Consider the following 23,285-nt stretch of genomic DNA (forward strand, 5'->3'; position numbering starts at 1 on the left):
TGGAATGACTCCTTACCCTCTCCCTTAAAACCCACATCCTTTCGTCTTTCCCTCTCCTTCCCTCTTTCCTGATGAAGCAACCGTTGGTTGCGAAAGCTAGAATTTTGTGTGTATGTTTGTGTTTGTTTGTGTGTCTATCGACGTGCCAGCGCTTTCGTTTGGTAAGTCACATCATCTTTGTTTTTAGGTATATTTTTCCCATGTGGAATGTTTCCCTCTATTAATATATATATATACGAGGCAACCATTGGTTGCGAAAGCTAGAATTTTGTGTGTATGTTTGTGTTTGTTTGTGTGTCTATCGACCTGCCAGCGCTTTTGTTTGGTAAGTTTCATCATCTTTCTTTTTGGATATATATATATACTATGTATTTTTTGACAAAATCCATGCAATGTAAATTGTCTCTGGATGAATAAACTACTACTACTACTACTACTACTACTCTCTGTGTTAAGTACATTGTAGGTAATAGGTATCTATTATTAAATGGTCGAACAACAGAAACTTACCAAGTGTAAATAAATTATCTTGATGAAAGTTGACAAGTACTTAGAGGGGACAAAATAATGCAATACAACTTTTTTTTGTTTCCTGTTTCGTATAAAAGTTGAAATGTCATTATACTTCTTGAACTCTATATAATCAGTTATTGTAACACTCTGCAATTTTGTGAAATACCTCATCACTGTTAATTAATTTTGTAAAATAAAAACATTTGTTACAACAGAAACTAAAGTAGCTTTCACACCACATCCACCCATTTGTAATAAAGCTGGCTTCTGAAATGCCTTTTGTGGAAAATAGGTTATACACAGTGTTCTGCTGGAGTATTTTCAAGATACTTACTTAAAATATCTAAATGTTCATTATTATTCTAATTACTTGTTTTACTTATTTTTGTTTTAAGTTTTAAAAGCTTTTGTGTTTGTTTTTCAGTTTACCATTTCACAAATGTGTGTTTTGTTAACTGAAAATAACCAGTAACTCAGTATTATGATACAAACCCATTATAATAACGATAATCTGAAAAGAAATGCTTAACACATAAAAGTTTTCTTACACCATGCACATAAAACAAACAAAATTTCTTCATATAGTACACACAGTGGACAACACAATATAAAACAAAATTCAGCAGGATTTTCAAATTGCAGTGGGCTATCCACTAAATATCCTAATTTTTGCCAACCTCACATCGGTACATTGGAAAACCTTGGCAAAGGGAACTGATTATGTACTAGTGATTGCAGCTTGATTATATTGTTTCTCAAGTGGAGATTTGTCAGCATAATCATTCAGCAGAACTATAACTGAAAAATCTTCTAATGAAGTTTGTGCAACATCAAAAGCTGTCTACGTCCAATGGCTGTATCCGTCTCATCAATCCTTTTGGGATCACCAGATGAATAAGTTCATTGTGCACAGATGCAATGCTCGAAATGATTCTTTTACCCTGAGTGCCCCAAAAATCTGGGCATTCAGGAGACAAAGATCCCATGGTCATCAGGAAATACATGCTACCACCTCTCCTCCCCATGTGACCAAATACAAGTCATGACAATTTCATCCTCAGCTATGATTTGGATTGACTTCCTTTTGAGTCAAGCACCATTGCATATACACTGATAAGCCAAAACATTATGACCACTGCCCACTCCATCACTAGATCCTGCCAGATGGCATTGCGGGCATGTGACGCGGTAATACAAATGTGTAAGCAAAGCAGACGTGGATGGGGGATCATCCTAGCAGAGACATGGGCTGCAAATGAGGAAATCCATTGAGATAAGCAACTTCAACAAAGGGCAGATTATTATTATTATTATTATTATTATTATTATTATTATACAGAACCTGTGAATGAGTACCTTGAAAACAGGAAAGGTGGTCGAATGTTCATGTGCTACTGCCATGAGCATCTACGGAAAGAGGTAGAAGGACAGTGAAACTACCACAAGGCACTAAATGGTTGAACATCCATGAATCTTCACAGAACTTATGGTTCAGAGGCCTATCTGCCCTGTAAAGTAGGATAGATGGTGATCTGTGGCATCTCTGCTGAAAAAGCACAATGTTGGTGTATGCGTAAGTGTTTTAGAGCACAGTGTTCATCAAATACTGTTGAACATGGAGCACCACAGCAGACCACCCCTACATGTTCACATGTTGACCCAACATCATCAGTTAAGATTGCAGTGGGCATGGGATCACCAGGATTCAACCACTGATCAATGGAAACGTGTCGTGTCTTCGGGTAGATCACATTTTTGCTACATTAGGACGATGGTCGTCAACACAAACACTGTCACTAGTGTGAATGACAACTCAAAACACACAGCACGCCACAGATGCAGGCTGTTGGTAGCAGTATTATGCTATGGAGGATATTCTCCTGTGTTTGATTGAGAACTGTGGCAGTAATTTAAGACATGGTGACAGCTGTGAACCACCATGCAAACCTTCATGCTTGATGTCTTCCCCGGTGGCGATGTCATTTTTCAGCAGGATAATTGTCCATTTCTCAGAGCCAGAAACATGCTACAGTGGTCTGAGGAGCATTGTATGAATTCATGTTGCTATCTCAGCAACCAAATTTGTCTGATGTAAACCCTACGGAACCGATCTGGGTCATTATCAGGCGCCATCGCTGCATACAAAAAACAGTGGTCCATTATTTACATGACAAGTACATAGACATCTAATGCCACGTACCTCCAAAAATCTACTGACAAACTGTCTGATCCCTGATATGCAGAATCAGTGGTGCATTTCATTCCAAAGGCAGACAAACAAGCTATTAAGCAGGGGGTAATCATGTTTTGGCTCATCAGTATATATTGCATTAGCAACCGTGGCCATGAATGCATGCTATAAATTGGTAGTATTAAATTAATTAACAGACACAGTTTTTCAATAGTTTTGAATCTGATTTTTAAGATATTGTGTTTTGTTTCCTCCAATTCTTCAGCTATTCCACATTCTATTACACTAATATGAGTCACCCCTGTCCCCCTGCCAAGCTTACATCTGGATACAAGGCTACATGTTATAGTTTCCATTCAAGTTTATCAAGAGAGTGAATAGTTCAGAACTAAGGAAGGAGTTATGCAACATGACTTTTTTCAGCAAATCTATTTTACACAAATCAGAAAGGGCTTTTAAAACATTAAACTGGGATGAATAATAAATAAGCATAAATGGATCTTACCTGAACAACCTCTGATCTGCAGGTGACATTGTTTTGTTTGCTTTGGATCCCAAACTAATTCAGCAAAATATAGAGGCTCATTGTCTAGTATGCTGATAAAATTGCTCCATTTTTAGCAAACACACACAACTGCTCACTTGGCGAAAGATCTGTACCTATACACTGGAAAGTTCACAGGACATGCTAATAAAAGAGAAAGGAAATAGAAGTGATCTGCTGAAATATAGACCCACATCACTAACATCAATTTGAATTAGGATTTTGGAACATATACTGTGTTCCAAAATTATGAACTACCTCAAAGGAAACAATCTATTGACACACAGCCAGAACAGTTTCAGAAAATACCAGTATTGTGAAAAATCATTAGCTCTTTATTTACATGAAGCAATGAGTGCAGTAAACAAGGGATCTCAAACCGATGCTATGTTTCTTGAGTTCCAGAAGGCTTTTGACATTGTTCCTCACAAGCACCTTCTAATCAAATTGTGCGCCTTTGGAGTATCGTCTCAGCTGGTTGACTGGGTTTGTGATTTACTGTCAGAAAGGTCATAGTAGTAATTGATGGGAAGTCATTCAGTGAAACCATGGTTATATCTGAGATTCTCTGAGGAAGATTTATAGGACCTACGCTCTTTTAATCTATATAAATAATTTAGAAGACAATCTGAGCAGCCCTCTTAAATTGCAGATGATGCTGTTATTTACTGTCTAGTAAAGTCATCAGACGATCAAAATTAACTATAAAATTTGTTAGAAAAGATACCTGCACAGTGTGAAATGTGGCAGTTGACCTGAATAATAAAAAGTCTCTGACTACATACCTAGGAATACAAACAACTTACATTGCAACCATCACATAGAAAAAGTCGTGGAAAAGGTGAAAAAAGACTGTATTTTACTGGTAGAACATTTCTAAGATGAAACAGATCTACTAAATAGTCTGCCTACACTAGCTACACTTGTCTCTTCTGAAGTACTGCTGTGCAATATGGGATCCTTACTAGACAGGATGATGGAGGACGCCAATGATGGAGGACACCAGCAGAGTTCAAAGGACAGTAACTTGGTTTGCACAAAATAGGGAAGAGAGTGTCATGGACATGAATTGGTGTGGCAATATTAGAAACAGACACTTCTTCATTGCTATGAGAGCTTTTCATGAAATGAATCAATAACTCTTCTCTGACTGTGAGAATACGTTGTTGACTCCCACCTGCATAATAAGAAATGACCATTGTGGCAAAATAGGAGAAATCAGAGCTGGCATAGGAAGAGTTAATGTTCATTTTTCTCACATTCTAGTCAAGAGCGGAATGGTAGAGAAACAGTCTAACAGTGGTTTATGAACCCTATGCCAAACACTTAAGTGTAAACTGCAGAGTATAATGTAGCTGAACAGAGCAAGTATGACAGTAGGCCTGAAGATTAGTAATAGTCAGTTGTTGTTGTTGTTGTGGTCTTCAGTCCTGAGACTGGTTTGATGCAGCTCTCCATGCTACTCTATCCTGTGCAAGCTTCTTCATCTCCCAGTACCTACTGCAACCTACATCCTTCTGAATCTGCTTAGTGTATTCATTTCTTGGTCTCCCTCTACGATTTTTACCTTCCACGCTGCCCTCCAATGCTAAATTTGTGATCCCTTGATGCCTCAAAACATGTCCTACCAACTGATCCCTTCTTCTAGTCAAGTTGTGCCACAAACTTCTCTTCTCCCCAATCCTATTCAATACCTCCTCATTAGTTACGTGATCTACCCACCTTATCTTCAGCATTCTTCTGTAGCACCACATTTCGAAAGCTTCTATTCTCTTCTTGTCCAAACTAGTTATCGTCCATTTTTCACTTCCATACATGGCTACACTCCATACAATTACTTTCAGAAATGACTTCCTGACACTTAAATCTATACTCGATGTTAACAAATTTCTCTTCTTCAGAAACGATTTCCTTGCCATTGCCAGTCTACATTTTATTTCCTCTCTACTTCGACCATCGTCAGTTATTTTACTCCCTAAATAGCAAAACTCCTTTACTACTTTAAGTGTCTCATTTCCTAATCTAATTCCCTCAGCATCACCCGATTTAATTTGACTACATTCCATTATCCTTGTTTTGCTTTTGTTGATGTTCATCTTATATCCTCCTTTCAAGACACTGTTCACTCCTTTCAACTGCTCTTCCAAGTCCTTTGCTGTCTCTGACAGAATTACAATGTCATCGGCGAACCTCAAAGTTTTTACTTCTCCTCCATGAATTTTAATACCTACTCCAAATTTTTCTTTTGTTTCCTTTACTGCTTGCTCAATATACAGATTGAATAACATCGGGGACAGGCTACAACCCTGTCTCACTCCTTTCCCAACCACTGCTTCCCTTTCATGCCCCTCGACTCTTATAACTCCCATCTGGTTTCTGTACAAATTGTAAATAGCCTTTCGCTCCCTGTATTTTACCCCTGCCACCTTCAGAATTTGAAAGAGAGTATTCCAGTTAACATTGTCAAAAGCTTTCTCTAAGTCTACAAATGCTAGAAACGTAGGTTTGCCTTTTCTTAATCTTTCTTCTAAGATAAGTCGTAAGGTTAGTATTGCCTCACGTGTTCCAACATTTCTACGGAATCCAAACTGATCTTCCCCGAGGTCCACGTCTACCAGTTTTTCCATTCGTCTGTAAAGAATTCGCGTTAGTATTTTGCAGCTGTGACTTATTAAACTGATAGTTCGATAATTTTCACATCTGTCAACACCTGCTTTCTTTGGGATTGGAATTATTATATTCTTCTTGAAGTCTGAGGGTATTTCACGTGTCCCATACATCTTGCTCACCAGATGGTAGAGTTTTGTCATGACTGGCTCTCCCAAGGCCATCAGTAGTTCTAATGGAATGTTGTCTATTCCCGGGGCCTTGTTTCGACTCAGGTCTTTCAGTGCTCTGTCAAACTCTTCACGCAGTATCTTATCTCCCATTTTGTCTTCATCTACATCCTCTTCCATTTCCATAATATTGTCCTCAAGTACATCGCCCTTGTATAAACCCTCTATATACTCCTTCCACCTTTCTGCCTTCCCTTCTTTTCTTAGAACTGGGTTACCATCTGAGCTCTTCATATTCATACAAGTGGTTCTCTTCTCTCCAAAGGTCTCTTTAATTTTCCTGTAGGCAGTATCTATCTTACCCCTAGTAAGACAAGCCTCTACATCCTTACATTTGTCCTCTAGCCATCCCTGCTTAGCCATTTTGCACTTCCTGTCAATCTCATTTTTGAGACGTTTGTATTCCTTTTTGCCTGCTTCATTTACTGCATTTTTATATTTTCTCCTTTCATCAATTAAATTCAATATTTCTTCTGTTACCCAAGGATTTCTATTAGCCCTTGTCTTTCTACCTACTTGATTGTCTGCTGCCTTCACTACTTCATCCCTCAGAGCTACCCATTCTTCTTCTACTGTATTTCTTTCCCCCATTCCTGTCAATTGTTCCCTTACGGTCTCCCTGAAACTCTGTAAAACCTCTGGTTCTTTCAGTTTATCCAGGTCCCATCTCCTTAAATTCCCACCTTTTTGCAGTTTCTTCAGTTTCAATCTGCAGTTCATAACCAAGAGATTGTGGTCAGAATCCACATCTGCCCCTGGAAATGTCTTACAATTTAAAACCTGGTTCCTAAATCTCTGTCTTACCATTATATAATCTATCTGATACCTTTTAGTATCTCCAGGATTCTTCCAGGTATACAACCTTCTTTTATGATTCTTGAACCAAGTGTTAGCTATGATTAAGTTATGTTCTGTGCAAAATTCTACAAGGCGGCTTCCTCTTTCATTTCTTCCCCCCAATCCATATTCACCTACTATGTTTCCTTCTCTCCCTTTTCCTACTGATGAATTCCAGTCACCCATGACTATTAAATTTTCATCTCCCTTCACTACCTGAATAATTTCTTTTATCTCGTCATACATTTCATCAATTTCTTCATCATCTTAAGATGTAAAAATAGTTCAGTAATTGAGTGGTGACTAGTGAGTAATGGAAAGCTGCATGTTATCAACAACAGGAAGTAGAGTAAAACAAACAAGTGGATAAGAAAAAATAGAGCAATTGGGGACATGACACTGCCAGCTACGAAACTTACATGGTGATAGGATGTGAATGTAATGAGACAAATAGGACATAGTTGGTGAAACGAAAAGATTGGATGTGGAAAGCTGAAGATGGTAACTCATGGAGAAGTCTGGAAGGGGCCTGCATATGCAGTGGATGGCAAATGGCTGGTGCTGATGATGACAGTAATTTGTAAACTGGTTCTGCAGAGGCATATAGCTACAAGCCTTCTTGAATTGTTTCCTGTCTGATGTCACATCCTTGGCTACACACTCACTTTGCCTGCTTTGTGGAAACCTGTTTTGTTGGGAGTTAAGAGGAGCCAAACCCAAAGGGGTAGGGGTTGGATCAGTCCAGTGACTGGCAAAGAAGGCTGAGAAGGCCAGCCGTGGGTATGGAGTTTCAACAGATCTCTCATTTTGCAGCATAGTCCCAGAAATTATCGTGGCACCTTGGTTCTATGTCAAGTGGAAGGACCGCACCAGAGACTTCAGAGGTTTTGTGATGAGTTAGGCTGTGACTTCCAGGACTTGTAGCATATTGTTGAGAGTTATAGGATCCCCTTAAATGGGTCAGGCTGCTACCCAGGTAGCTGACTGTGTGTGAGGGGGGGGGGGGGGGGGGCACACAAGGGGTTTGTAGATTAGCCAACTCTCCATCGAATCCAGATAACGATAGCTGTCAGAAACCCAGAAGTATCAGTGGAGGATTGAAACAAATGCCTCTCATAGGTGAGAGTATTAACATCCTAGTGGTTAACCTGCCAAAACATTCACAATAAAGGGCCTGAGTTGGAAGTGCTACTGAAAGCAGCAAAGCTCACATAATACTCGATACAGAGTGCTAGTTGAAACCTGAAATTGATAGCAGTGAGATTTTTTGGTAACACTGAAGTGTATATAGAAAGGATAGGCTAATGGGAAATGGAGGTGGTGCATTTCTCACAGTAGACGAAAAACTCAAATCCACAAATATAGAAATTAAGCTGTATGTGAGATGTTTGGGCAAGACTCAACATCAGGGGTGGGAATAAATTGGCAATTGGATTGTTCTATTGTCTACCAGACTAATCTCCTGATGTAACCAAAAGCTTCAGAGAAAGCCTTAGTTCACTTGTACGAAAGTTTCCCAGCCATACTGTAATCATTGGTGGAGACATAAATCATCCAAGAATCAATTGGGAAAATTACAGTTTTGTTAGTGGTGGCCATGATAAGACATACTATGAAACATTACTAAATGCCTTCTCTGGAAACTACCTAGAATAGGTAGTTGAGAAGCCCACTCGTGATGGAAATATATTGTATCTAACGGCAACAAATATACCTCACGTCTTTGAGGATGTCCACATAGAAACTGATATCAGTGACCACAACATGGTTGTGGCAACAATGATTACCAAAGTACAAAGGACAACTAATACAGGCAGAAAGGTACATATGTTCAGTAAACTAGATGAAAAATCAGTATTGTTGTATGTTAATGAGAAACTTGGAAACTTTCAGCACAGGGCAGTAGTATGGAAGGAACTATGGCTCAAGTCCAAAAATTAGTTGACCATGCATTGGACAGATATGTACGCAGTAGAACTGTTCATAATGGGAGAGACCCTCCATGGTATACAGTCACTGTAAAGAAAGTACTAAGAAACAAGAGACCACTGCATAATAGATGTAAAACAAAGCCTAGGACTATGGATAGAGAGATGCTGAATAAAACAAATTTGGCTGCCAAGAAAGTAATGCATGAAGCCTTCAATCATTCTATAGCAGAATAATGTCAAATGGTCTTTCACAAAACCCTAAGAACTTCTTGTCACATGTAAAGGTTGTTAGCGGCACCAAAGTTACTGTCTAGTCCCAAGTGAATGAGTCATGAGCTGAAATTGAGGGTAGCAAAGCAAAAACTGAAACGCTAAGATCCATTTTCAAATGTTCCTTTACAATGGAAAACAGAATCATTGCTCCAATTTAATCCTCATACCACTGTAAAGATGAGTGAAATAAGTATTAGTGTCAGTGGTGTTGAGAAACAGCTGAAATCATTAAAACTGAACAAAGCCACAGGGCCCAATGGCATCCCTATCAGATTCTATACTGAATTTTCAGGTGAGTTATCCCCTCTTCTAACTACAATCTATCATAGACCTCTCAAACACAAAACCACACCCAGTAGTTGGAGGAAAAGTGTAGGTCACACCTGTCTTCAACAAGAATAGTAGAAGTAATCTACAAAATTGCCGTAAAATATCCTTGGCATCAATGTGTCGTAAAATCTTAGAACATATTCTGAGTTCAAAAATAATAAAGTATCTCGAACTGAATGACCTCCTACATGCCAACCAGCATGGATTCCAAAAGCACTGATCACGTGATATCCAACTCACACTTCTCATATGATGCACTGAAGGCTTTGGATTAAGGCAGTCAGGTAGATACTGCATTTCTTGATTTCTGTAAAGCAGTTGACTCATTACCACACCTATACTTATTGCCAAAAGTATGGACATATGGTGTACCAAGCGAAATTTGTGACTGGACTGAGGACTTTTTGGTAAGGAAGGATGCAGCACGTTGTCTTGAATGGAGAATCATTGTCAAAGTAGGAGTAACTTCAGATGAGGCCGAAGGAAGTATGGTGGGGCCCTTGCTGTTCATGTTGCATTTTAGTGACCCTGCCGATAATATTAATAGTAATGTCAGACTTTTTTGCAGATGTTGCAGTTTTCTATAATGAAGTATTGTCTTAAAGAAGCTGTGTACATATTCACTCATAACTTGATAAGATTTCAAAGTGGTGCAAAGATTTGCAACTTTCTTTACATGTTCAGAAAGGTAAACTTGCGCACTTCACAAAATTAAAAAAACATAGTATCCTACAATTATAATGTCAGTGAGTCACTGTTGGAATCAGCCAACTCATACAAATACCTGGTTGTAACATGTTGTTGGGAAAGGAAAAGGAGTGATCACATACCTTCAGTCGTACAGGTGAAGTGGGTGGTAGAGTTTGGTTTATTGGTAGAATACTGGGGAAGTGCAATCAATCTACAAAGGAGATTGCTTACAAAACACTTGTGTGGTCAGTTCTAGGATACTGCTCAAGTGTGTGGGACCCATACCAGATAGGACTACCAGGAGATATTGAACATATACAGCGAAAGGCAGCATGTATGGTCACAGGTTTGTTTGACCCGTGGGAGACTGTCACAGAGATGCTAAAGAGATTGAACTGGCATGTTCCTGAAGATGGACATAAACTATCTCGAGTAACTGTAATAACAAAGTTTCCAGACAGACATGTAATAATGATGCCTTTTGTAAATGTAAAAAATAATAATACTACATTTATTACACTTACAAAATATGTTACCATTATGGTTGTTGCAACTTATATATTTTTTATACATTTATTGCTTTACAGCTGATATGCTCCTGGTTGACATCACAAGCAGTGTCTTAAAATTCACTTAATGAACATAAACATTTTTCTCTCAGAAAAGATTTTGTATTAAATTCATTCCACTCACACGTTCTTCGAGAACTTGGTAGTTGGTTAAAGCAAATCAATCACTGATGCACCTGTCACTTTTAATTTTTTTTTTTTTCTGAAAGTAGTTTTACTTTTCCCTGGTGTTGTGAAGATGTACATCACTGCTACTGATAAAGTCTTAATGTTCTTATTGGTTTTTGGTCCGCCCTGGGTATTTCATTTCCCGAGTACCACCTATATCTAGGAAGCTTTCCCCTATCCGCCACCCGGGAAGGCGCCCGATGGGGGTACCAACAACCCCACACGGGATATATATTATTCCAGTGTTAGTAAGTTACTAATTAGAAATGTTGGAAACAAATTATTTTGCGGAAGGCAATTTTGGGCTGTTATCAGTTTAATTCTATCAAATGTGGAGGCACCAGTGAAATAAATGATAATAAGAACAACGCTGTGGTAACCAATCTGGATATCACATCAGCGGAGTGGCAAGTTTCATTCGCCAAGGTAACACCTTACAGAGGCGAATAGAAAATTCCACTTAAAAATTGCTAGAAGACGTACTTGCCCAATTCATCGACTAAAGGTATTATATTACTGAATCATCGCGGTGGATAATTTATGAGTAAAATTATTATTTATAAATTCATTCATTGGCTATCAGTACCGTGCAGTTGCACTATAAATAAGAAGAAAACCCGCAATTCAAGAAACAGAAAAGTTCATGCACATGGAACATATTCTTTCAGTTAATGTGCATTTTACTTCTACATTTGCCTTTTCCACCGTGAATCTGCCAATTCTAAAATACAAGTAACCGAAAAGGACGATCTACAAGTCATGTATAACACGACTTTGTGGCATTCGGAAACGACGCAATTCTTTTCTTCGTGTTACATCCATGACGCCTTTATTTGAAGTATACACATGTATTAACTTTTTTTACACAAGATCGCTAAAAAAAAAAAAAATAGCATCACAAGGTCTTTTGGCCATTGACGAGCTTCGCACACTCAGCCTGCACATTGTTGCATTCATATACGTTTGTATGCAATTCCAGTTAAGGTATATTTTTATCTGTGTCTAGTGAATTTTTCGAAGCGGACAAAACTACTCGATGAATCAACAGGTGAGACGCTAAACACTAGAACAGGAGCAGTAAATATATAGTCCCAACTAACAGTTATAAATCTTCGTTGTCAATCTATCGCGAAATGCAGAATGCAGATGCGAAATTGTTTCAGTGATGCTATTTGTGCATTTATTTCTCCGAAATGAGGTCTCCGCGCATGCGTGTTGAACAGAAGAAGACGGCTGCAAACGCAGAATCTCGCGAGCGTTGAACTTTTGCAAGTTTTGCGTGTATTCCATTAAAACGTTTAGCATCTTGTTTATGTCTAAGATTAAAATATAGCTGGAAGTGAGGAAGCTGTTACAGTACCGCGGGAAAGTCTTTCGACTGAACAAGCGGAAAGAGAAATGTAAATAGGTAATGCAATAATACATCGCATTTCTAAAACTTCAACAAAATAATTGATTTTCATCAAAATTTTTTGCATTGGTTTATTTTGTATAACTGCTGACCCTGAAGTTGTCGAAAATTTTTGAATGTAATAAAATTTCTTTATTAACATATTTGCCCGGCCCTAAGAACTGAATCATTTTCATTCGTCTAAAACGCGCAAGTTTGCAAGGGTACCCAATAGGCTAGTTGCAATGTGGTTTTACATCTCATATTTTTGGTATGATGTGACAACAAACGTATGCTAACCTAATTGTACTATGTGTCCGTTACCAAAATTTGTAATTGAATTACAGGTATAAAATATTCATTTTTCGCTTGAAATATTCTTGTACTAGCAATGTTGCTAAAAGCGTGTTTTACCATTTGTGCATTTACTGAACAGTATCTCGCATTTGCTTCCACGAATTCATAGCCACAAGAATCAGTCAGTGGAGTTGTCACACAATTTCCCATTAGTGTTGAGTACATGTTGTTTTGTAAGGGTTCTGTTTGAGTTTCAGAACTACTTCGCTGCTAAAAAGTATTTTTAAAGTTACATTTTGTGTCGGATGAAAAAAAAATACATTTTGTTGCATAAAGTAGTTACACCATAGCAATTTCATCATCTTGTATATATTGCAGAGGTGTAGCACATAGAAATCTTGTTGATATGATGCTGACAGTATTGATTTGTTGATTTCAGTGGTTCTTTTTTACTTGCAAGTAATTTTTAAAGTAACAGCTGTCAGTGGCTTAATGTTCACATTCTGTTTAAGATTCCGTTTGTATATTAAGCTGTGGTCTATAGTTTTACATTCTGCGCAGTTTTGGGAAGCGTGTCATTTTATGTAATTAAGTATATGGTTTTGTTTGCTGTAGAATAACATTTACTAGTGCCACTCATAATGGTGTCGGCAGCAAATGTTTTTTGATGCCAAACAAACCTGTTGGTTTTGCTGTCTCAGGCTTTCATCAACCATTCTCAATAAATAAAATAAAATTCAGGGCAAGCCTATTTCTAAAAGTGAATCAAATTTGTCACATGTGCAGAATAGTATCAAACCAGTTTTGCAGCATTAATATGATATTGGAAAATCTTGAATGGAACACAAATTATGGAATGAAAATGATAACTAGTCTCAGTGTAATTCAGGTATTGACCAATGGATACACACATCAGTAAGTGATTTAGAAATTGGTGTGTTAATTCAAAACAGTAGCATACCAAGTATACACAACAATGAAAATATTTGTTTCAGTATCACAAATATGTAATACATATGCAAAAATGTAACATGATAACAACTGGTAGAACACCATAGTTGTACATCATAAAATGTTAGCTGTAGTGTCTCAAAATTGTCTAAAAGGAATGGTAACTTGCATCTAAAATAAGCTGATCAGCCCCACATTTATAGAGTTTTAATGCTTTTCTTTCAGTTTTTTATTTAGGCCTACTTTATGTTATGGATGAGTTAAGGTAATTCATATAAAAATGATGGAAATTTGAACACAGTATAGCACAAATAATTTAGTCTATATTACTTTAAGTCAGCTTGTACACACCAAACATTTTTTAAAAAAATTCTGCTTAAAGAGTCTTGAAATCATATTTATTGCATTTGTTGACAAGTCTGCAAGGTTGCCTTCGGTCATGAAGGTACTTATGCATTCACCGTCATGACACTGTAAAAGTAAAAGTGGACTGATGGTGGCAATGTCTTTTCCACTGTGTGCTGCCCATGTTAACAGCTTGCATGATGAATCATTGGAAGTTGACTCGACAAATCGTTTGAGATCTAGATACCCAATGAGATTCACATTTGTACATAAAGTTACGTAGCTTTTTACATACAAAATCGGAATTTAACTACAATCAGAAATTTTTCAAAATCAGAAATAAGACATACAGGTAGGTTATTGCAGTGATGGATGTACATTATCGGATTGCATTACACATCAGTCTATAATGGTATTCTTATTTTTGTGTTGTGGCTATCCCATATATTATCACCTGAGCTATGGCCTCTACCAACTGAGCTGTCCATGCACAACAAACAACTTATTCTCACAGCTTTACTTGTGCCAGTACCGGATCTGGTATGATTGGTAGAGCACTTGCCATGAAAGGTAAAGGTCCTGAGTTCAAGTCTCATTCTGAGACACAGTTTTAATCTGCTAACTTTTAAGAAATTGCAAGAAGTTGAAAGATTTGTTCAGGACTTAATTTCACTGCAAATTCTATCCCATGAGCTGTAAAGATTTTGATGCACCAAACATATGTCATTTTTACATCTCCCCTGGTTTTCGACATGTGTTTAGAACAAGACATCTTAATTATGTCTCATTAAAAGGTTTATTATGTGTCCTTTCCAATTTGAGACATCGCTCATTGTCCTATCATAAAACTTTTGTGGTTTAATATAACAATAAAAAAAATCAATTTTTGACAAAATAATTAATTGGATTTATAAAAAATCTACTCACCAAGCAGTGGCAGAACACGCACATAAAAGAAGGTTACTATTACGCAAGCTTTTGGAGCCAGTGGCTCCTCCTTCAGTCAGAAGGGTGGAAGGCCAAGGAGAGCAGAGGTCTAGAGAAAGGGGTAGATTTTGGAAAAGTCACCCAGAACTGTGGTTCAGGAGAGAGTTACTGCACAGGACGCTACGGAAAGGTCGATGGTTGAAGATTGCATCGGACGAGATTTGAAAACCTGTGAGCTTAAAGGTGGAAGACAAGGTATATGCAAGACAGAGATTACTGCTTAAACATTGTACATGTGTTAATAAGAGTGAGAAGCTAAGTGCATTGTACGTAAGAAAGGTGGGAGGGGGGGGGGGATTGAAAAATAGGTGGGTAAGACAATGAAAATTGTAGAAAACTAAAACGGAATGAAGGAAAGAGTAGTTACAGTGAAGAAATGCTGAAACCGAAGAAATTTATGTAAATTAAGGCCAGATGGGTGGCGAGAACCCAGGACATGTTGTGGTGCTGGTTCCCACCTATGGAGTTCTGAGAGACTGGGGAAAGAATCCAGATGGTGCATGTGGTGAAACAGGCACCAAGGTCACAATTGGGTCATTCCATGCCAAGTGGTCTAAACCTTCCCACCATCATGTCTCCAATTTTCTTCAAATTTTATCTGTAGCACTAGTCAAGTGCTAAATTAAGTTTCTCAAGATTTCAAGCCTCTAGCTGCAATACTTGCTGATCTACACCCCCTTGTCTGAAGGGTAGTAAGTTCGCATGCGCGCGACATCAGACAAAATGCCATTTTTGGGGTCTCATAAAATTGAAACCAATTCATAAGAATGGTTAGTAAGATGAGACCCTGTACAGTTTTTTGTGCTGATTCAAACGAAATTAATTATAAGATTACTGATGCAAAATCCGGTCAAACAAGTCGACTCAAAGTGTACCCCTAATTCTGTCGTGACTTAATGCGACAAATTTTGACCAATATTCAGACTGCAATAATTTCCTTGCAGATAAAGATATGGACTTGAACTTTTTACCAAGTCTTATCTTTGTGCTGGACATAATACAGCTGGATTTCCAACTACCCAGGCTTTATAGTCGCCTTGCAAAATCTCTTCAAATTTGGCAGTGTCAGCGCAAATGGCTTTATTTACCAAAGTTCAAAGCCCATTACTACAAAATAGTCAGCCTGGATTTAATTGTGAATAGTATCATCTGAAAGAGAAACTCTTGCTCTACAAGATGGATATATTTTTCTTTTGCAACGCTTCCATTAAGTGCTTATTTACTCAGGTCAAAGTATCTTATATTTTGTGTGCGCAGTGCCCTGCGTTGGTCCATGATGGCTGAGCCATTACTGGTTATCACAATAAAACCAGCATCCCCATCGCCATAGGGGCCACGCCCGATAGCCATGCAGTAACAGCCACGGGTGGGTATCTTTACTGCAGGTTCCCAAGCCTGATTACAGGGTGTCTTTACCACAGGATCCCAAGCCTGATTGTGGGTTTCTTTATGCAGGTTCCCAAGCCTGTCTTCCTCAGTTACTTCATCATTCTGGAAGCATCGTTGATTTGCAAGAGAATGCTTTCAGGAAAACTGTATTGCCGACCAGATGATGTCACTGATGGAGCTGGAATAACACCAATGATAAGTTGTTCTGGAATCCAGCAAGTATCACGTCTTAAGGGCCAATAAAATGAACTTGCAGGACCGTGAGGATGCATAAAGCTTATGAAAGCATCTTTCTGTTCGACTGAGATTTCAACGATGTTTCCAATCCACCATTTCTTTTCATAAATGCAAGCAACATACTGCCCAGGCTGAAGATCCATGACTTGAACTACTACTTCAGCAGCACTAATTTTGGCCAAAAAAGATGTCGCATCATTAGAAACTCTACTGACCTTAATTGTCGTCATATCAATGGGCAAAAAATGGTGGTTTTCTCTTGTGCCAGCTAGAGTGTGCCCTTGCAGGAATCTTTCTTCTTGAGAAGCTTTTTCTTCTTCAACTTCCTCTTTGCTGATGAAAAAGAATTTGATTCCATTGATATTATCATTGCAGAAGTTGAAAAGATCTTTGGGTGTTAGAATCTGGTTTTCATATGGACGTTGCAAACTTGCTCTTGCTGCCAACCGTTTTGTTGTGCCTCCAATGCCATCACAAGGCGACTTTCCATGGCTTGTTCCAAAGAAATTCCATTCTGCTGTTATTTCAAAATCTTCTTTGTGATAGCATAAGTTGAGAAAATTCTTGAAATTCTTATATTGTGCAGCTGAACCATCACTGAAGTAGTGGATGTGGCTTATTTTGGAAAATTGCATCTTCAGGTAATTGATTACTTTTCCAATGTAAACATGGACAGTAATCGTATCGTGTCGAAGGCAGTCACTAATAACACAAAGATTCACACATTGCACCTCTTCGTTTTCACAGTAGTAGACTACAAATGGATGAACTGTTGCTTGACTGTTTTCCCAGTGAAAGCCTTGCACTGCATCTTGAACAATAAATGAATAGTTTTCAGCAAAATCCATTAGTATTATGAATTCGCCTTCTTTCAAATCAGTTTTGAGAGCTTTCAGGTGCTGGCTTTGATGCTTGGCAATGTAGTGATGACAAGACAGGTTCCAAATTTTTGCTGCAATATCTTCAACATACTCTTCTGTTGAAAGCTGCTTTGTTTCTAAAGTATCCCTGTCGGTATGAATCCATTGTTTGTACTCAATCAGTTCTTCAGGGTCATTATCTTCAAAATATGTTGCAATAACTGCTTCTACACCTTCTGGACCAGGGCAGTTTTCACAACGATGAAGCATACAATCCTTGTTTTCCAAGCTGCAAACAGCTTTGCTAAGAATTTCCTTGTAGTCTTCATTGATTGATGCACCAGTGAGCATAAGCTTGACATTTTGGTGTATTGTACAGACACAAACTGAGTGCATTCCAGCAGAGCCAACTGTAACACACCATTTTGGTCTAAGCTCGCAAAACTTTGAGAAGCCAATTTCTGGTCCATTTTGCTTCTGATAAGACACGTACATTTCCTTCAAATTGCAAAGCAACAACCGCTTTTGCTTGTACACCTTTGTTCCTGAAATTCTCACAGGCACACAGTCTTTCTTCCCTGGACAAAGTCTGCTGAATTCGTCATCTTGAAAAAAGTCATGTACTTTCTGGACAACTTCATCTGAAAGCTTCCTTCCTTGCCGATTTGCTGGAAAAGCTAGAACACCTTGCTCATTCTTCAGTTTTCTCGCTTGCTTTACCATTCTTTCTGATACATTAAATGCTGTTGTCGTATCTTTAATTGTCCAGCTTCTTGGAACCAAGGTCAATATTTGAACTTTTGTCCTACGATTTGACACTTTACATTTTTCTTTCAACTCTTCTATAAGATTATCAAGATCTGCACAATTATTGCATGGGCGACTTTTACTTGAACTTGGCTGTTCATCGTAATTGATTCCTACAGCAGCAGCAATTTGATTCCCAATTAAACTTTGTGCATCCAAGATCTTTCTTTTTGCATAGCTTTGCTTATCTCTTTTACTTAGTTGTCTTCTTTTCAATGGTGAAGCACCAATAAATGATAAACTTTTGTTGATGGCTGGTTCAGTTTCATCCGTTGTGAAATCTTGTTCAGATTGGGTTGATAGTGATGATGAATCTTCTAGCTTTTGGTTCAGTGCCGACATGCAGCGAGGGCAAAGCTTCTGACCAGGTTTTATATCAATCACTTCTTTTTTCTTTAACAGGCAAAGCTTGGCAGCTGTTTCATTATCAAGCAGTCTAAGTCCAGCTTTTACATTGTGATTCCTCTTCTTGAATGGATTGCAACATTTCTTTTGCATCGCTTGATATTCATGTAGGAAGAGGGCTTCATGGTGGAAGCAAATGATGGAATTTTCGTCAAGTTTGGCTTCTGAACGCGAAACAAGCAATTTCTGGTCACATTCTGTGAAATCACTAAACGCTTTGAATCCAGTCTTCTTAGCATAGAAGATAACATGGCACTTCGATGCAGCAGCATCTTTTCCAATTGAACAGGGGGCCAACGATTCTTCTTCTTCATTAACTTCTGACATCTCTCACTGGCCAATCACTGAATAAAACACGAATGAAATATCCAATTATATCAGTAATTCTAAGCGACTATTAAGATTCAAATTCCTAGAAATGAAGAAAAATTAGTGCATCGCGCATACAAAATATAACAACTTTGATGTGAGTTAATGAGTACTTAATGGTCGCGTTGCAAAAAAAACAAATGTCAGTCTTGTAGAGCAAGAGTTTCTCTTTTAGGTGATACTATTCACAAGCAGATTCAGGCCAACTATTTTTTAGTAATTGGCTTGAAACTTTGGTAAATTTTACCGTTTGTGCTGACACTGCCTAATTTGAAGAGATACTGCAGGGCGACCATATGGCCTGGATCATTGCAAATCCGGCTGCATTATGTCTAGCACAAGCATGAAGCTTGGCCAAAAGTTCAAGTCCATATCTTCAACTGCAAGGAAATCATTGCAGTCTTAATATTGGTCAAAATTTGTCGCGTTGTGTCACGACAAATTTTGAAGTATACTTTGAGTCGAGTTATTTGACCGGGGTTTGCATGAGTAATGTTATACATAATTTCGTTGGAATCAGCAAAAAAAAACTGTACAGGGTCGCATCTTACTAACCATTCTTATGAATTAGTTTCGATTTTATTAGACTCCAAATATGACATTTTTTTTATGTTGCATGCACACGGACTAAGTACACTTCAGACAAGGGGGTCTAGATCAGCAGCTATTGCAGCTAGAGGCCTGAAATCTTGGGAAACTTACTTCAACACTTGACTAAAGCTACAGTTAAAATTTGACGAAAATTGGAGACCATGATGGTGGGAACTTTTTCAGTTTTAGACCACTTGGTGTGGAATGACCCAATTGTCATGTTGTAGTGAAACAGGATATGGCATGTTGCCAGGATACACCCTCTGCCTATGCACAGTCATCCTAATTGATGATTTGGTGGTAGTCACAGTGATGTAAATGGCCGAACAGTGTTTACATAATAGCTGGTGTATGAGGTGTTATTTCATGGATGGCTCTCCCTCTGATAGTATATGTTTTTTCCAGATCAGGGCTGCTACAAGTGGTGGTAGGAGGGTGCATAGGGCAAGTCTTACAGCGGGGGTAGGAGTCATAGTATAGGGAAATGGGTGCAGAAGGAGCATAGTGTCTGACGAGAATATTTCGAGGATTGGAAGGGCGATGAGAAGCTATTCAGGTGTGGTAATATCAGGCAGAATGGATCTCAATTCATGCTCTGTTTTCTACATCTTTCATTGTCTTACCCATATATTTTTGACTCCCCCCCTCCCCCATATCACAAGCAACCTCTGTTATGCACAGTGCACTTAGCTTTTCACTCTTATTAACACATGTAGATGTTCAAGCAATAATCTGTCTTGCATATTACCCTATTTTCCACCTTCAAGCTCTCAGGTTTTCGAATATTGTCCAATGCTGTCCCCAACAATCAGTCTTTCCTTCTCATCCCATGCAGTAAGTCTCCCGTGACCCAGGGCTCTGTGTGACTTTCCCGAAATCTGTCCCTTTTCCTAGACCTCTCCAGTCCTTTTTCTTCACCTCTTTTCCCTCCCCTTCAACCCTTCTGCCTGAAGGAGGAGCCACTGGCTCCGAAAGCTTGCATAATAATAACCTTCTTTTATGTGTGTGTTCTGCCACCACTTGGTGAGTGGGTCTTTTACCTGTCCAATTAAATTAGTTTTGTGGTTTGTACTGTTTCTGCTTTAACCAACCATTACTATATTTAAGGCATCATTCTGGTTAATTTTTCCAAATTACTACCACTGCTAGTCATTTTCTTTCCTGTACCACTTGCATACAGAGCGAGGGAAAACTGAGCGTTTGTATGCCTCCCTATGAATGCTAATTTCATGTATCTTATCTTTGTGGACCTATGCAAAAAGTATGTTGTTAGCAGTTGGTTCATTCTGCAGTCAGCTTCAAATGCTCGTTCTCTAAATTTTCTCAATAGTGTTTGCAAAGAATGTCCCTTTGCCACCAGGCATTTCCTTTAGTGTTCCCAAAGCATTTCTGTAACACTTGTGTGTTGTTCGAACGTATTGGTAACAAATCTAGCAGTCTGCCTCTGAACTTCTTCGATGTATTCCTTTGGCCAACCTGGTGCAGATCCCAAACACTTGAGCAGTACTCAAGAATAGGTTGCACAAGTGTCCTGTATGCAGTCTCCTTTACAAGTGAACCAAACTTTCATAAAATTCTCTCAATAAACTGAAGTCGACCATTTGCCTTCCCCACTATAATCCTCATGTGCTTGTTTCTATCTCATATCACATTGCTATGTTATGCCCAGATATTTAATCCATGTAGATACAGCCAGCACAGTATCTGTAGGAGGTACTGGTGTATGTGCTCCTAACATGATGCTGTCCCAGATGTGAGTACTGTTACCAATGTACTGGCCCCATTTTGTGATATTGACAGAGTGATAACGTGTTCCAGTGGTGTGCCAGATGGGGAGTGGTGTGAATTAGTCTTCAGGGTAAACCATGGCTCGTCAGTGAATAAAACACTACTACTCTGTTCCTGGTCCATTCATGGTGTAGAAGACACCTTGTGTAGTATGCCATATATTGCAACGTTATGCATCAGCTCGCATAGCATACAGAAGCCAATGATACAGTATCTGAAAGGAGAGATGTGACTTTGATATGCCACTGCAAGGTTTCTGATGAGAACATGCGCCATGCTAGGTGTACATCTTTGCAACAGTTAAGGGAAGAAAATAATTTTGATGCTTAGTTACAGGAAGTGGTTGATCTTACCCATATTACTGGTGAATGTTTCCCCTTCTGGAATCATCAGAGATATGAAATCATAGCGATAGGCAACATTTAAGTCCTAGAACACCTCGTGCTGACTGGCTAACTTCTTAATTGTCCAGTAATATGGCCATACATGATGTAATCCACATATTCTTGCTGCACCGTTTTGCTTCCCTAAGTTTCTGATAGTGTGTGCCGATGCAAGCAAAACATTGTCAGAGTCACTCTACTCAAGATCTCTGACCACAGAGTCCCTTCAAAAGAAACATTGCTATGTTTCCTAACATAAACAAAAAATAAATAAAATAAAAAATATTGAAAACTGTGAGGTAAATGAAAGTGACAGAACACAAAATTATTACATCTACAGCCATGGGATTACACAGAGAGAGCAATCTCTTTAGAGAAGCTGGTCAGAGAAAGCTGACTCAAATGGCATGCCAAGTGTGATATATTGCAACACTGCTGCTGGAAATAATAGCACAAATAAACCATCCCATTGAGTATGGCTGCATCTGCAACCGCGCTACTGTTTACAGCTCTTGTTGTTGGGGTGTTGGTTGCATACGTTGCATTCAGCTCAGTTAATAAATGAAAACTGCACCTGAAATTCCTGCAAATGGTTGGATAAGAAAGTAAATAGTGAAGTGGCAAGCTACTGTGAATTACGCGGGATGCTCAATAGGGGATGCAACACAGTCTTTTTGTTGCCTATCTGCAACTTAGCATCTCTGCTATACACGTTTTTTTTTTTTTTTTTCTGAAAGCAGGTTGGTTTTTATTCAGGATCCCACAACACCATGTTATTCCTCTCTCTTTTGGCTACAAAGCTCTATTTTTCAAAATAATCTCCGTTCCATGTGATGGCTTTATGTCACTGTGCTTGGAGGATCAATACCACTCTACTGATTGATGTCGGAGCCAACATCTTGCTGCATTAATGACCTCCCTGTCATTCATGTACTGCTTTCTGTGGAGTGAATCCTTCATTTGGCCAAACAGATGGAAGTTGGAAGGTGAGAGACCCTGGCAGTAGGGTGGGATGAGGAACAATCCAGCGAAGTTTTGTTGGGGGGTCGTTTGGGGAAGGAGACCAGACAGTGAGGTCATCGGTCTCATCGGATTAGGGAAGGATGTGGAAGGAAATCGGCCGTGCCCTTTCAAAGGAACCATCCCGGCATTTGCCTGGAGCGATTTAGGGAAATCACGGGAAAACCTAAATCAGGATGGCCGGACGCGGGATTGAACCGTCGTCCTCCCGAATGCGAGTCCAGTGCGCTAGCCACTGCGCCACCTCGCTTGGTCGAAGTTTTGTGAGTTCCTCTTGGGTGCACAGACATGTATGAGGTCTTGCCATTGTCATGAAGAAGGACAAATTCATTTGCATTTTTGTGGCAATGAACACACTGAAGTTGGTTGTCTTCAATTTCTGGAGGGTAGCAGACTACACTTCAGAGTTGATCGTTGCACCATGAGGGAGAATAACCCCTTCAGAGTCCCAGAAGACTGTTGCCGTGAGTTTTACTGCCTGAAAGTGTGGCTTTGAACATTTTCTACAAAGGAAAAGTAGCGTGGCGCCATTCCATGGATTGCCATTTTGTTTTTCGGTTCGAAGTAATGAACCTATGTTTCA

The 23,285-nt window shown here is 38.9% G+C and overlaps 2 protein-coding genes across 7 annotated transcripts in view; one reads left to right on the plus strand and one right to left on the minus strand.

Moving 5' to 3' along the window:
- The window catches only part of LOC124711160, a 72,618-nt gene extending 61,297 nt beyond the window's left edge, over positions 1–11,321 (minus strand). For 4 of the 6 annotated variants that reach the window (XR_007005434.1, XR_007005431.1, XR_007005432.1 and 1 more), the window contains exons 1-2: positions 10,671–10,794; positions 3,210–3,371 (exon numbers count right to left, since the gene is read on the minus strand). Coding sequence is in view for 2 of the 6 variants with exons in the window: in XM_047241071.1 (XP_047097027.1) it covers positions 3,210–3,238 (29 nt within the window). In the remaining 4 variants the exon portion in view is untranslated. Of the gene's footprint in view, positions 1–3,209; positions 3,372–10,670; positions 10,795–10,839 lie in introns of those variants that run through there. The other 2 variants (XM_047241072.1, XR_007005433.1) reach the window with 2 other exon arrangements.
- A 781-nt stretch (positions 11,322–12,102) lies between these two features.
- The window catches only part of LOC124711490 (broad-complex core protein isoforms 1/2/3/4/5-like), a 228,654-nt gene continuing 217,471 nt past the window's right edge, over positions 12,103–23,285 (plus strand). The window contains exon 1 of the mRNA XM_047241600.1: positions 12,103–12,291. The gene's annotated coding sequence lies outside the window, so the exon portion shown is untranslated. The remainder of the gene's footprint in view (positions 12,292–23,285) is intronic.

This window comes from Schistocerca piceifrons, chromosome 8 (genome assembly GCF_021461385.2).
Source record: "Schistocerca piceifrons isolate TAMUIC-IGC-003096 chromosome 8, iqSchPice1.1, whole genome shotgun sequence".
NCBI lineage: Eukaryota > Metazoa > Arthropoda > Insecta > Orthoptera > Acrididae > Schistocerca > Schistocerca piceifrons.